The sequence below is a fragment of the Vanrija albida genome (assembly GCF_041260175.1).
Source record: "Vanrija albida strain AlHP1 chromosome Unknown contig_2, whole genome shotgun sequence".
Lineage (NCBI taxonomy): Eukaryota > Fungi > Basidiomycota > Tremellomycetes > Trichosporonales > Trichosporonaceae > Vanrija > Vanrija albida.
In genome coordinates, this window is record NW_027191421.1 from 1,958,912 (window position 1) to 1,973,561 (window position 14,650).

The following is a 14,650-nucleotide window of genomic DNA, read 5'->3' on the forward strand; positions in this document are numbered from 1 at the left end:
GGCGGCGGGTGAACAAACTTGCAGCAACAGGCGACGAGGGCTGCACTCTACCGTCGTTTGTCGTTTGTTATATCTCGTTGCGGGGCTGACGGGTCGAGGCGCACCAAGACGGGACGGGGCTGACACGGTCGAGAACATTGGACGGAGCGAGCGAACGCGACAAGCAGATGCGGAGCGCATGGCTCGCTGCGAAGGCGTTGGGGGCGAGTGTCGAACAAGATTCACAACCCGACTCACTGTTGGCGGGTCATGGCGGCACTAGGCCCTTGACGCCGGGCGAGGGCACTGGGGCGGGCCGTCAGGCGGAGCGAGGTTACGAGGGGGAGCACAGCCCCGGATGGGGGTGGGCAGGAGCGCGGCGCAGCGCAAGTCGGTGCTTGGTGCTTTGAGATGGCTTGCTTCACACGGGCGCGGCGCCTTGGGGCGACGATGGAGTTATGGCGGCGGACAGGACAGTGGTGTTGTGTGCGTTGGCGTCGTCTATGGCGCTGTTACCGTTGTCGACGCGGTTGTCGTTCCAGGGGACGAGACGCCGCCGGGGGCTTGACTTGTGTGTACGACTGACTGGCAGGTGACTGTGAGCGTGAGTGAGATGAATGAGAGAGTCGTCTTGGTGGCCATTAGCGTGTGTGTGTGGGATGCAGAGGGGGCGGCGACGACGACGACGGCTGGCGGCGTAACGGAACATGGTCCTTGTGCCCCCCCATTCAAAAGACCTACCTTGCCAGGTGCCGTCCGTCGTCGTCGACTTGCACAGGGCGTGTCTGGGCGGCACTCAATTGTAGAGTGGGGTTTTGAAGGAGAGCGATAAGGGGGATGTGAGTGAGCCACTCGACGTTGCCCCCCAGAGTGCGCCGAGGCCATGGTCTTAAAACCGCCCCCGCTCTCGGCGTAGCTGTGCGCGTCAGTGGCAAAAGTCGTATGAAAGAGGGTAAGATCGACCTCGACAATGCCTGTTGCGACGCGGCGCAGACAAGGACAGACAGATTAAGGCAGGTAGGCGGCCATGGGTGCTGGGCACCGCAGCGCCGCCGGCTCTTGCTAGGACGGGAAATGAAGCCGCACGCGGTAGAAGCCGTCGTCGTCGAGTCCGAGCGAGGGGGGGCGTCGTCGTCGTCGTCGGACAGTGGCGAGGGCGGCGGGCGCGGCGAGAGTCGAGCGTCGAGCGAGTCGTCGTGTGTGTCGGGCATGATATCTTGCTGTGCGTGGCGTGGCCTGGGCTGCGCGAGTCGGGCGCCATGACGGCGCACCACGCCTGGAATGGATCGACCCGGCCTTCGCTTCCTAGCCACACAGGTGCCGACCGACGCGACCCGCGGCGCAGGGCGTCGTCCTGTAACGGCCGAGAAGGTGGGTCGATCATCGGCGCGGCGATCCGGGGCGTGCGTCGATGTCGAAGCTGGCAATCGTGGTGGCGGGCGGCGGGCGGCGGGTGGCGAGCCAGCGAGCGAGCGAGCACGCCTGACGCGTTGCAGGCCTGGGCTGGAGCTTGCGCTTGAATAGGCTTCTCAGCGGATCGCGAGCAACGTTAGAAGGTGCGAGCTGGTCAGAAGCAGAACCGCAGAGGAAGGTCTCGCTGTTGATGAGTAGACGGGGGTGAATGGGACGGCGCCGCGCCGCGCCGCGTCGCTGGGCGCGTCCGAGCTAGGCGGGCTCGGTGACGCCAGGTGGTGACGCGAGCTGCGATGAGGTGACCATGACGGCGGCCTCGACTGCGCGTCGAGAGACGGCCGATTCGCAGGGCCGTGAGTGTCGGGTCACGCGTGGAATGCCATCGTGGCGAGGATTGGCGCGGCTGTCATTGGGAGACTAGATGAGGGAAGGTAAGTGATCCATAGTCATGCCGAGTCGCGCGTCATCGCCTGCGCGCCTGCGACCCGCGACACCGTCACTCAGCGTACATGCGATGTTGATGTCCGTGGTCCGAGTCGGCAGGGCACGGGGCCAGCGCTAGCTGCACTGAGGCCGAGGCCACGCGCCGTGCCCGCCTCGTCTTCCCACCGGCGCCGAGGCAGCGGCCCCCGCCCGACGAGCGTGCGTCCAGTGGCCTTGCGGCCGGGGCGTGGCTCGGCGCGCTTGCTGTGTGCTGCGCGATACGCCCGGCTGTACAGTGTCTCGAGTACAGCGGGCACCTTGGGCGAGCGGGCGTTGGGCAAGTCGGGATGGGGGTGGGTTGAGACTTTAGCAGTCGCGCTTGGCTGTTGGCACGGGGGCAAACCCACGTGGCGCGGGCGTGACGTGACGTCGCCGCCGCCACCGGTGCGAGCGAGATCGATCAGAGACAGAACACGCGCGCTGTTGACAACTCCAATTCACAACGCGTAATGCGCTCGCGCCAGCCCGCGCACTCGTAATGCTCGCGCGCACGCGTACCCGCACAAGGACGACACCCATGGCGCCGTCGCCGAGCCTCGACGTGCGGTGCACCGTGAGTCGGCTAGTCGCCCCAGCTGACGCCCAGGGCCACGGCCGCAAGGCGAAGCGCAACCAGGCGGGCCCGGCGACGCGCAACGCCGGGAGGTGGTTCTACACGTGCCCGCTGGGCAAGGACGACCGGACGCGGTGCAAGTTTTTCAAGTGGGAGGACGAGGTGGGGGTGGGGGGGCCGGCGACGCCGGCGCGCCAGGCGGGGGGGAACACGCTCGGCGGGAGCCCGCTCGGGCTCGTCGGCGTGGGCCGCGGAGCCGGTGGCGGGGGTGGCGAGACGACGCCGCGCGCGCCCGGGCGCCCGCTCACGGCGTACTTCCGCCCCGCGGACGAGCCGGCCGACGACATCGACTGGAGCGCGGTCGACGCGGCGAGCCTCGAGGCCGACGCGATCGCGGCCACGCCGACGCCGGTCAAGCCCGCGGCGTCGAGCGTGGCGCCGAGCCCGACGCCGGCCGCGCTCGTCTCGGAGCGCCTGTTCGACGCCGCGCCCAAGCGCAAGCGCGAGAGCTTGGGGATCGCCGGCGGGCGCTCGCCCAAGCGCGGCGGCAGCGCCAACCCGTTCCTCGAGGACGTCGCCACCCCGGCCGAGGTACGCCCCGTGCCGCCTGTGGCTGAGACCCCGCGCCGGAGGGGCGTGGGGGACGCGCTTACGCCGTCGACTGGCGCCGCTTCGCCCGCGCACGAGGGCAATAGGCCGCCTCACGCGGCCCTCGCCCCCACGCTCGCTAGCCTCGACGGCCTCAACGAGCACCTCGCGCGCCAGGACCGCCTTGTGCGCGCCGCTGAGGCCATGAAGAAGAGCATGCGCGAGACGATCCGCACGCTGCAGGCGCGTGTCAAGGAGCTCGAGGATGAGCTCGCGCGCAAGTAGAGGCTTGTCTGCGACAAGCTCGCGCGTAAGTAGGGGCTTGTCTGCGACAAGCTCGCGCGTAAGTAGGGGCTTGGCGACGACGAGCCCGCCAGCAAGGACGAGTACCCTGTTCCAGTTTCTATGCCTGTTGTGTGTATACTGTGTATGTGACTGCTGCTGCATGCAGGTGCTACAATGCTACTGGCGGCGAGGTGCGGCGCCACCCGCCCGCTAGATCTCGCCCAGACCCTTCCACTCGAGGACCGCGAGCCACTCGGCCACCTCGTCGACGCGCTGCGTGAGCGCCGCGCCCTGCTCCTTGACTGCCTCGGCCGACGCCGCGTACCCCTCGGGGTTGAGCAGCGCGAGTAAGTCGTCCTCGTCCGGCGCCGACGACAGGTCCGAGTCCGACTCGTCGCCGTCGTCCTCGCGCTTGACGCCGTTGGGAGTCGACGCGCTGTTCTTGCGCGCGGGAATAACCACCTCGAGCACAGAGTTCTTGCGCGAGACCGAGGGCTTTGACGGCGTCGCGTCCGTCGACTTCTTCTTCTTCGGCGTCTTGGGTTTGACCGCCGGCGCCATCGTCGCCACGTGTCGTCTGAACCGCCACCCGAGCCACTTGGACAGCTGGCGCACCGTCTCCGACTTGCCAAAGTGAGTCCACCGCTCGACGATGGGAGGCAGGTCGTCGGCGCCCACAGCCCCGTTCGCTGTCTCCAGCTCCACGCCGCGCCCCCACACGAGCAGCCCCGAAGCCCAGCCGCTCGGCGCCCGCCGGTCGTTCTCCTCGAGCACGCGCGGCGTCATGAAATAGTACACGCGTCCGTCCAGATCCGTGCCGACAGGCTCGAATCGCATGTTCTTGCGCGCAAGAACAGCGCGCAGGTTGACATTCAGCAGCTGGTTGCGCATGTTGTGCTCCTTTTGCGCCGCGTCAAACTGAATGGGTCAGAGGGCGTATGAGCGAAACAAACCCACCTTGGCCCTGTTGACCTTTGTCTGCGCCGCGCTCTTGGACAGCACGCGCTCCTGCCCGAGCTTCTTCTTCTCCTCGTCCCAGCGGCTCTTCTCCTCCTTGAGCTGCTTGAAGTTGCGCTGGCGTGCCTCAAAGTCGAACACGCCCGGGTCCATCTCTGCGCGGATTCGCGGCGAGTGAATCGCGCTGTTGATGAACGCGATGATCATCCTCACAACCTCGCTCGCCTGCGGCACGCGGCTCGCCGCTGTCCGCCGTGATGGCGCGGCCTCGGTCCATCCGGGCACCGCCTCGTCCTCGCCCAGGTCAAGGAGAGCGCGCATCGCGCGGTCGTTGCGCTCCTGCGCCGTCTCGGGCGCAGGCGGGAGCTCGAGCTCGAGCACATCCGACAGGTTGTTGAAGATGGTCGAGAACCGCGCCAGGTCGGCATAGTACCGCAGCTCCTCGCGGCTGTTCTGCACCAGGTCGACCGTGTCCTCGTCCCACGTCAGCTCGCGCTCTTCGCGGATGAAGTCGAGCATCGCGCCCGCCAACAACCGAACGCTCGCCTCGCTGAGCGGTCGGTCAAAGTCGTCCAGCGGGCCGAGGTTTCGGTCTGGGATGCCGAGCAGGCCACGGAAGCGGAAGACGAACTCGCGGAGCTGGCGTCAGCGCTGGTCACAGCCTTCAACACTCACATACATGCGCTGCTCGGCCTCCTCGTGGCTCAAGCGCGTGTCGACCTTTTCAAACGCGGGCGGGTCCACGGGCTTCTCGGCCACTGGCTTGGGTGCAGGCGGCTTCTTCTCCTTCGGCTTGGCCTCGGCCTTGCCCTTGACCTCCTTCACGTCCTTGCCCTTGGCAGCCTTGCCCTTCTTCGCGCTGTCCTTGCCCTTTGGTGTACTCTTCGCGTCCTTGCCCTTGCCCTTCGGCGTGCTCTTCGCGTCTTTCGCTCCGGACGGGCGCGCCTTCTTCGCCTTGGGCTTGGGCTGCTCGACATCGCTCAGGTCGCTCAGTTCGCCTGACAGGTCGACAACGACGCTTGTTCGCGCCTTGCCCTGCGGCTTGGGACCATCCGCGTCCGTCTTGCTCACGAGGTCGAGCGCCGACACGCCGGCCTTGGCCGCGAGCTTGACGATATCGCCGAGCGGCTCGAGTCCCTTCTTCTTCCGGCCTTCGCGTCAGTGTCGCCCCACACCTAGACTTACACGTCGCGTTCTGGCACTCCTCCAGGCAGCATGGACATGCGAAGATGTACTCCTTCGTCGTATCATGCACCGTCCCGTCGTCGGGGCCGGGCTTGCGGCCCCGGATCGCCTCCGGGTCAAGACCATAACGCTTCTTCAGGTCGCGCAGGCACCACGCAAGGTTGCACGCACGCGCTGGCGTGGCCTTGGTGTACTTGCGCAGCCTCGTACAACGGAGGACGTCTGGGGCGTCAGCTGCGTTCGTCATCGCGCAGAGTGGAGGGGCTGTCCTTCCCCAAGTCAAGCTCGACACGGCGCAGCATGCGCCGCACGCCGCACCGCACAGCGACACGAGCACCAGCGACCCCCACACCCCCACACACCACTCACCCTCGGGCTCGCACTTGGTCCGGCACCTGTCCAGTCAGCCACGCTCATCGGCGCGCCCATCTCTCCGCTCACTGATGGCAGTATGTGCCACGCTCGTGCGGCGTCGTCTCGGTGCCGTTCGCCTCGGCCGCCTTGGCCTTCTTCGCCGGAGCCGGGGCTGCGGTGCCGTCCGTGGCCGACGCCTTGCGCTTCACCGGTGGTGGAGGAGAGAGGGAAGGCGACGAGGGCGCTTGCGATGTCGGCGCCGTCTCCCCGCCTGTGAGGGCCGGCATCGTGTCGCTTGCAATGCTGGGCCGTGACGCTGAACCCGTGGGCGATGATGCGACCATGGATTACAGGTGTGAGCGAGAAACAAGTGGTGGATGGGAAGAGAAGGTTGTCGACGAGTTGTGGGAGGAGTGGAGCTCGTTGCGTCTGGCGCGCGACGCGTTGAGCGACGGGAGATTTTGAATGTTGTCGAGTTCGAGTGTGGCGGGCTCCCAGGGTCTCGATCGTGTTTAGGCTCGCTGGCATGCACCCAGCCCCCTTCCAGCGCTTGAATCCAATGGCACAGCGGGTATCTCACATGCATACAACACAGGTCTACTTCTTTGACTACTCTCAATTGGCACGCTTCAGCCAGTCCATCATGCCCCCCGCAGCCTTGGGGTTGGCTTGGCGACGCCGCTTCGAGCCCTCGGGCCGTGTATCCGTGCCACCGGTCGAAGGCCGTTTCGGCTTGGGTGACAAACTGCTGGCGCCCAGTGCGTCCCGGTTAAGGCACAGGTCGACATGCCGATTGAGCTCGGCGTTGGACGTTCCGGGGCCCAGCGCCTTCTGGCAGAGCGGACAGACAGGTCCGAGGATGTGCTCGGGGTCTTGGTCTGGGACGGGGCTCGATCCAGGTGTGGCTCGGTGGGCATCGCCGTCGGGCTCGTCGACAGGCTGCTTGAAGTCGTCCTCGATCAGGTTCTGCTCCTCCTCGTCCTCATCCTCGTCTAAAAGCGACAGGTCTATCGTCTCGGATGCAGCATGGCGCGACGACTGAGGTTCATCGGCTGTTGCCTTCGATGAGAAGAACTGGTGGGTCAGCCAAAGGCCAGCGAGTTACCCACCGTTTTGATGCCCTTGTCTGGGAGAGTGAGGTCTTTGAGGTTGGACAGCCGGATGCCCAGTAGCCTCACCTGAACCGGCAGCTCTTTGCGCATGAGGTCAAGAGCGATCGGCAGGATCTCATCCTTGGTGTTGACAAACTTCTTCAACGACAGAGCACGTGTCTTGTCTGGTCGTCAGCTGTTGGGCTACTCCGCTACCCACTCTCATACGTATGAAGCTTGTACTTCAAGGTCACAGTCTTCCCCGAGTACTGGAGCGTGCTGAGATCCTTCTCGAGCTCCTCTGCGATGCTCTCGAGTTCAGCGAGGATCTCTGCGTCGTCCGACTTGTCGCGAAAGGTGCTGTGGGTGTCAGACGCATCCTCACGCCTCAGCCTCTTACCGCTCCACGCCAACGCTCTTGCGCTCCTCGCGCTTGTAAGGCTCCACGACATTGGACGCGATGCCGAGATAGGCTTTACTGGGGCGTCAGCAACTTTCACGCGTGGAGACACACCAAAGGCCGCGGAAGCCGAACCAGTGATCCATGGCAAGGAGCTCAGCCCGGCGCTCGTACACCTGGCCGCAAGTCTCGACGCCCAGGCCTTCCAGACACCGCTCAGTGACACGGCCAAACCCCGGAATCTTGCTGCGATTGTAAGCCAAGGCGGTCGACACATGTAGAGCTTACCGAACCGGGAGGTCGCGCATGAACGCCGTGACGGTGGCGCGGTCAAACGGGAGCTCGTAAGCGCCGTTGGGCTTGTTCTTGTCCGAACAGATCTGACCTGTCAGACAGCTCTGAAGCTATCCTCACCTTCGCCAACATGCGATTAGGCGCAATGCCCGCTGAGATCGTGAGATCTGTAGCGGCCTCTACCTCGGCGCGGAGCTGCGCGACCACGTCCCACGCCGTCATGTTGTGCTCTTTCATGTATGGCGTGATGCTGGCGTTAGTGGGTACTGGAGAAGATAGACACCCACTTGAGATAACCCTCGTCGAGGCCCGCCATCATGAGAGTCGGGTCGTAGCCCTTCAGCACGTCGCGCACCTTCGTCGACGCTGCCGTGTACAGGTCAAAGTGCAGCTCCGTGAAGATGATGTGTGGGCAGAGCTTCTTCGCTATGAACCCGGCCATGCCAGAGCGACAGCCGAACTTGCGCGCCTCGTACGACGCGGTGCAGAGCACGCCGTAGCCCACGCCGAAGGCCTTGCCCTTGAGGGTGGGGTCGCGCTGAACCTCGACAGCAGCGTACTGCGGGTTAGAGCTCGCTGCGATCTCCAGACGTGGTGAACTCACAAAGGCGTCCATGTCAACGTGGACAATCGTCTGGGAGAGATCGCGTGTGGCCTCGACTTCCACGAGCTGACAGGTAAGCTTCGAACCAACGGACACGGGATCGCTCACAATCTTGTCTGCCTCAGCAGTGAGCCGGTCCAGCTGCGCCTCCTTAACGATCTCATCCCTCTTCCCAGTCAGCGGTAAAACAGCACAACAAAACACCGCACCTTGGCCTTGAACCACTCAATCTTCTCGGTCAGCTCCTTGTCCTTGAGCACTTGACGGTTGTAGAACCTGTCGTCAGCGTTGCTCCCCACGAGACCCACTTGGAGCCCTTGGACGCCTCGGCGATGATACGGTTGACCTCTGCGCGTTAGGGATGTCGGTACTGCCTACGAACCTGTCTGATCGCGCAGAAGGCCTGCGGTGTTAGGTGTCGCTAGGAGGCGGAGTACCTACCAGCCTTGCCTACACTTGCGCCTGCGAGCGTTCGCTCAAAGCTCTTCTGCTGCCTCTCTGCCGCTGCACGTTCATCCTCGGTCATGTCTTCTACCTTGGGCCTGGTGTCCATGTTGCCCAAGGCATTGGGTGTTGGCAAGAGTGTTGATGTCTGGCAAAGTCGGTCAACATCCATGGTGGCCGAGTGTTGTTTTCGATCTGCCGCAGTCACGCGTCCCAGGCACGGTCATTTATGGGACTTTCCCACGGTCGATCTGGTTGACTAACCTGGTGTGGACTGACATTTCCGTGAATCGTGATGGGACTGGGTATTGTTGCTATCGAACCTCGCTCTTCCCCCACTCACGACACCGCCCCTCCCAGCCCTCTACACCATGTCCGGACGCCGTTCACGCGCCGGGGCTGCAGTGCGCGGCCCAACCTCGGCCCTCACCTCGTTCCTCGCTGTACGTCAACCTACACCGCCGACGCGCACAGCGTTAACATGACAATAACAGGGTCTGGGCGTCGAGCCACAGCTAGGAGGAAACCAGCCTTCCCCCCAAGACACTACCCCACCAACCGCAGAAGGCGGGCCTTCGCGGATAGAAGAAGAGCCAGAGGACGTTGACAGCGAAGACCTCGACGCGCGCCCGCCGAAGCGCCGCCGCGCGCTCTCCATCGACTCGGATGATCTCGATGCCGAGACCCCCTCGGCTGGCGTCAGCACCGCGGTGTCGTCAGCTATCAACACCCCCGCATCAGGCTCCCGCGCCACCAGTGTCGCTGCTGGTGCCGCAGCCGGCGTCAAGCCGTCGGCACTCAAAGCCATCGGCAGCTTCATGAACTGCGGCGAGTGTGGCAAGAAGTTCACGGTGGTGGGTCATAGCTGCTCTCTCTTGAGCTTCCAGCTAACCTTTCAGACCCAGTACACAAAGGAACACCCCCGCCGACCCCAGCTGTGGCTCTGCGTTCAGTGCTGCCCCAAGCTCGGAGTTGACCCTTTCGCCAAGGCGAAGAAGGCGCCGGCCAAGGCGGCACCAAAGAAGGCAGCCCGCGACAAGATTGTCCACTACGAGGTGTCAAAGGGACCCGCGCCCCTCGCCGACCTCTGTATCCAGATGATCGGCAAGTGCATCGAGGAAGTCGAGGCACTTGGCGATATCGGAAGCGTCAACATGGGCAAGGTGTGCAAGATCATCTGCAAGAGCCGTCGCTTGACGCCAGAAACCGCCACGCTGCTCTACTCTGTTGACAGAACCGAGCTGACAATGTACGATTGTACTTGTGAGTGCATGAGTCCGAGAAATCCACTCACACCAGTGCTCGTCCACGAGTCATACCTTGCCATGGCCAACCTCTGCCCCAACGTCGTCACTCTCAACCTACAGTACTGCGGGCAGATGCAGACGGAGACGCTCACGGCCTGGGGCAAGTCCCTGCGCCATCTGCGCCATCTCGAGCTCTACGGCCCCTTCCTGGTGCGCAAGGAGGGTTGGATCAGCTTCTTCAAGGCGGTCGGCTCGCGGCTCGAGTCGCTGTCTATCACGCAGTCGCCGCGCATCGACCTCGAGACGATTGAGGTGCTGGTGAAGTCGTGCCCTAACCTCCGTACGCTGCACCTCTCCGAGATCGGCAAGCTCGACAGCGAGTTCCTTGTCCCTCTCGCAAAGCTCAAGCACCTGCATTCCCTCGAGCTGTCCCGTCCGAGTGCCACGGCGCTGAGTGACGACGCGGTCGACACGCTCCTCCAGGCGGTGGGCGCGAACCTCACCTCCCTGAACCTCGACGACAACCCCGAGCTGTCAGACGAGCTCCTCGTCTCGATCGCCAACCACTGCCCCAAGCTCACCAAACTCTCGCTGCGCGACATTGACCTGTCGGACGCGGCGGTCAAGGCGTTCTTCGACGCGCGCGTCAAGCACCGCCGCCCGGGATTCACCGACCTCGACCTCGAGAAGGGGCACGACCTCGCGGGGCAGAGTCTCCGCGCGCTTATCAAGCAGAGCGACACCACAATCGAGCGCTTGTCCCTCCTGGGCTGGCGGAATGTCGACGCCGATGCTGTGTCGCTCCTCGCCGGCTGCAAGAAGCTCGGCGTGGTCGACCTCAGCTGGTGCCGCCATGTCACCGACTTTACCATCAAGGATATCATTGACGGGTGTCCCGCCATCAAGGAGATCCGTGTTTGGGGTGAGTCTGATAGGTGGACCTTGGCGATTATGGTTGTTCACTCACACTGCAGGCTGCAATCACCTCACCGACAACGTGCCTCGCAAGCGCGGTCTCAAGATTGTTGGCATCGAGACGCATGCCTTGTGAATTACAGCCTGAGTTCCGAGTCGTCGCCACTTCAACCCTCGCGCAGTGCGCCACATCGTTTGTTGTACTTCATCCGCATTGTATAGAGCATGTCGCGGATACCACGCATGTAAGCAATGTGTATCCTGCCGCTTCCTTCTGTTCACTTGGCAACGCCAAACAGCTCCTTGAGGTCTTCGAAGCGGCCTTGCTTCTTGGCAGCCTTGACCTCGCGCGTTCCCGACTTCTCGAAAGCCTATGTAACGTGTCAGCCGTGCGAACAATGCAGTGGGCAACCCAGCTAACCTTTGCAACCAAGTCGTCCTTGCGCTTTTCTGAGAAGCTGGTCAGTGCCGGCTTCAAACTCCTGCAGCTCACGAATGTCAAGAACCTTGGACTCTATCGTGTCCTCGGCGATCAATTGGAAGACACGGACAGTCTTGCGCTGTCCCATCTGAGAGAATGAGCCAACGAATTGGGGTCGTATAGCTCACCCTATGAACACGGTCTACCGCCTGGGCTTCGATAGCACTCTGCCACCACGGGTCGCACTGAATGGGTTAGGTGCGTCAGCGAACGAGAACCCACAAGGAAAACGTTGCTTGCAGCGGTGAGATTGAGGCCGACAGCTCCAGACTTGAGGGAGATAAGCATTACGACCGGGTTGCCGTCACGGTTGTCTCCCGTCACTGGGGTCTGGAACTGGGCGATCACTTGCTGGCGCTGAATGGATCAGTCGTGGGTCGAGCGCTTTGCTTACCTTCTTGGCGGGCATGGTCCCGTCAAAGCGACAGAATGGAATGCCTTCCTCTTGGAGGACACCAGCGACGCGGTCGAGGAAGGTCGTGAACTGAGAGAAGACCAGAGTCTTGTCGTTGGCGTCAAATGCCTTGAGGTAGCGAACGAGCTCGGCGATCTTGGCTGACCGCGTCCGAGGTTTCACGACGTTGTCTTCCACCAAGCTAAGGTCAATGTCTGGCGGGAGCTCCAGGAGGGAGTTGAGGGACAGAGGGTGGCGATCCATTGGGCACAATGCCTGACGGTTGATGACCTCCGTGATGCACAGCAAGCAGACTGGAACTCAGCGAAGGCAACTCATGGATGTCACTCACATGGATGCCCGCAGTCCGTGATACGGGGGTCGTCAAGAACATCAAAACAAACCTGCAGTGGTTAGATCAGGCCTCGCATGTTCCTCACCGAGCACTCCTCCTGGTCCGCGATGGCCTGCCGCAGCTTCTCTATCAACTTATCCTTCTGCTCCGGCTGGAGTGACGAGATAGAAACAGATGGACCAGCATTCAGGGTGTCGGTATTGCGAAGTGTCTCCAAGTAGTCGGCTGGAATCATATCCGCGGACAGACACAGCTGGCGCACTGGGAATGTCAGATGTAGTGGACGTGGCTGAATGTCTGACGTACTCCGTGTCAACATCGACAAGACATTGGCGCCGGTCTGGTGGGTCAGCACACATCGCATGGAAGCGACCTACTCCTCCAGTGGCCACACTCTCTTGGAATCGCTTCGCCGATTCCACCTGGACGTCATCGTACAGTTTCCTAGTTTCTGGGTCGAGCTTCACGGGGCACTGGTAGTACTCAATCTTGGGGAGGGTAACAAGCTTCTTCCCCTTCTTGTCCTTGCTCTCCTTGGTACGACGAAGGAGGACTTGGCCAACGACCGCCTGCAGTAGCCGGCTAGCCTCACCTGATCCCGCTTTGATAGGGCGGAGGATGAGCGACTTGAAGATTTGTGGGTCGTCAAGAGGGACGCAGAGGCGGAGACATGTGAGGAGGGTGCCCAGGTCGGCCGCCGAGTTGACAATTGGCGTCCCAGTGCACACCCATCGACGTTCCGCTTGTAGATCGCCAAATGCTTGAGTCACTGGGCAGGTGAGCAAAAACATGACCAAAACACCTACTCTTGGCCTTTGTATTCTTCATTACATGGCCCTCGTCGGCGACAACGCGCTTCCACTTGACCTTCAGGAGGGGACCGGAGGCGCTCGTCGTCTTCGCCTTCTTGCCTTTGCCTGACGGCGTGCTGGATTCAGGCGCCGGCATTTCGGCAGCAATGGTTTGGTATGTCGTAAGGACAATCTGTGTGTCAGCTCGATACTGACTGCTGGGAGCTTACGTCGTATTTCGAAAGGGCCGTGGCACCGATGCCCTTCCCTGCACCGTGATATGTGTACGACTTGAGCTTGCCAATAACCACATGGTCCTCAATCTGCTTCTCCCAATTGCTGAGGACGGACAGCGGGCAAACTGCGGCGTGAGTTAAGAAAGGAAGGAGCAAGCGTACCAATGAGAGTGGCATTGGAGAAGGGGGATGCAGGCTTGCTGTTTCTCGTGGCCAGCACAAGCGCGAGGGTAGTGAGAGTTTTGCCTGTGACAAGTCAGCTTGCGCCCGAAATAGGAAGCTGACCTAGGCCCATCCCGTCGGCAATGATACCACCGCGTCCCAATGTCGGATTGTCCACCTGTGGCGTCTTGGTAGCAATGTTGACCCAGTACTCCTGCGTCTTTCCCTCTGGTGCATGGCGCGCCCAGAACTGGACGGGGGCGTCGCCGACCTTCTTCGGCAGAACGGGGTTCTCATGCTCGACCATCCACTGCAGAGCCTGGGACTGGTGCGGCAGGAGGTCCACGAGGAGGTCACCCGAAGCCAGTGATGGCGGTGACGGGTGGGGCGGGAGGTTTGCGACGTCGAGGTCGGCAGTGAGGACCGACTGGAGAGTGAGTGATGTATCCAACAAAGGCGCACTCACCATGACGTTGTTTGCAAACTTCTTCTCCTCCTTGACCTCGGTTAACTTGTTGAGGAGTCTACCCAGCTCCGCTTCCTGCTCAGACAGGCCACCACCATCACCAGCACCCTTGCCCTTGGCCGCCTGCGCTGCCTGTGCCTGCCTCATGCGCTCGAAGCCTTGCTGCCCCGGCGTGGCCCACTCGAGCTCGGGCTCGAGAGCGTACCTGTGAGACGGGCGGGCGTAGATAAGCATGTCCCTGTGGTGTAAGCTTCATGTAGTATTGCGCAGCTTACATCTTGAGCTTGTAGTGCATCGAGCGGTCGAGGTTCTGCCCGATCATGCGCCCTTCGACCGTGATGAGGTTGTGGTCCATGAGCGGCGCGATCTTGGCCGCCACGGCGCGGGGGACGTGGCCGACCTGCTGCCCTGTGGCATTGATAACCTGGGGTGTGAGTGAATAGGAAACCATGGCACTCGTTATCCTCTCACCTGCACCGCGTTGCTGTCGTAGGGGTTGTTGGGCTGCCGTCTGAGGACCACATACTCGCCTCTGCCTACGAGGCCCCTGTAGTGCTGCACGCCGACGACGTCGGTGCGGAGGGTTACATAGAGCTGGTGTGAGCTGCGGTCGGAAATATGGTAGCTCACCTCGTCCAACTCGACGGGGGGCGCGTCTTCCTCGCTGTCGTCGTGCGTCTCAGCGGGGGTTGACTGACGGCGCTTGGTGCCCTGGCTGCGGCTAGGGGTAGAGGGAGCGGGGCGGGGGGGCCGCGACCGCGAGGTAGAGCTCTCTGCGTGTATCGCCTGGCCTTCCATGCTGCAATGGGGAATAGGGAAGAGGAGGAATCCAAGTTGACTGGATCGTCGCGATGAACGCGCCGAACGCGAGCAGCAAGTGGAGGCCGACCCGGGGTCTCCACATCCGTCACTTTATCCGGCCCCCCACTTCGCCACCAACAAGTCCAACCCACCTCGAACCAACTTTGTCGCT

The 14,650-nt window shown here is 62.6% G+C and overlaps 5 protein-coding genes across 5 annotated transcripts; 2 read left to right on the forward strand and 3 right to left on the reverse strand.

Annotated features, from left to right (window-relative positions):
* Positions 1-2,392: 2,392 nt before the first annotated feature.
* On the forward strand, positions 2,393-3,301 carry Q8F55_002405 (uncharacterized protein; the record flags this gene model as incomplete). Its single annotated transcript, XM_069351007.1, has 2 exons — positions 2,393-2,428; positions 2,462-3,301. 2 exons carry the CDS (start codon positions 2,393-2,395, stop codon positions 3,299-3,301), a joined length of 876 nt encoding a protein of 291 aa, XP_069211393.1.
* A 210-nt stretch (positions 3,302-3,511) lies between these two features.
* Positions 3,512-6,084, reverse strand: Q8F55_002406 (uncharacterized protein; the record flags this gene model as incomplete). The annotated part of the gene is made up of 6 exons (XM_069351008.1): positions 3,512-4,219; positions 4,259-4,897; positions 4,934-5,409; positions 5,444-5,665; positions 5,813-5,838; positions 5,885-6,084. The coding sequence occupies 6 exons, from the start codon at positions 6,082-6,084 to the stop codon at positions 3,512-3,514; spliced, it is 2,271 nt and encodes a 756-aa protein (XP_069211394.1).
* A 328-nt stretch (positions 6,085-6,412) lies between these two features.
* On the reverse strand, positions 6,413-8,739 carry Q8F55_002407 (uncharacterized protein; the record flags this gene model as incomplete). Its single annotated transcript, XM_069351009.1, has 14 exons — positions 6,413-6,871; positions 6,907-7,073; positions 7,109-7,248; positions 7,289-7,366; positions 7,403-7,534; positions 7,577-7,668; positions 7,703-7,832; positions 7,870-8,141; positions 8,187-8,252; positions 8,295-8,354; positions 8,396-8,462; positions 8,495-8,534; positions 8,569-8,589; positions 8,628-8,739. 14 exons carry the CDS (start codon positions 8,737-8,739, stop codon positions 6,413-6,415), a joined length of 1,836 nt encoding a protein of 611 aa, XP_069211395.1.
* Positions 8,740-9,001: 262 nt separating this feature from the next.
* RAD7 (UV-damaged DNA-binding protein rad7) lies at positions 9,002-10,928 on the forward strand (the record flags this gene model as incomplete). Its single annotated transcript, XM_069351010.1, has 4 exons — positions 9,002-9,073; positions 9,125-9,484; positions 9,530-10,799; positions 10,852-10,928. The coding sequence occupies 4 exons, from the start codon at positions 9,002-9,004 to the stop codon at positions 10,926-10,928; spliced, it is 1,779 nt and encodes a 592-aa protein (XP_069211396.1).
* Positions 10,929-11,070: 142 nt separating this feature from the next.
* On the reverse strand, positions 11,071-14,475 carry Q8F55_002409 (uncharacterized protein; the record flags this gene model as incomplete). Its single annotated transcript, XM_069351011.1, has 17 exons — positions 11,071-11,163; positions 11,214-11,242; positions 11,286-11,361; positions 11,402-11,458; positions 11,496-11,630; positions 11,668-11,981; positions 12,020-12,071; positions 12,108-12,283; positions 12,329-12,362; positions 12,400-12,791; positions 12,829-13,006; positions 13,044-13,174; positions 13,212-13,295; positions 13,335-13,638; positions 13,678-13,915; positions 13,953-14,101; positions 14,149-14,475. The coding sequence occupies 17 exons, from the start codon at positions 14,473-14,475 to the stop codon at positions 11,071-11,073; spliced, it is 2,769 nt and encodes a 922-aa protein (XP_069211397.1).
* Between the last annotated feature and the right edge of the window lie 175 nt (positions 14,476-14,650).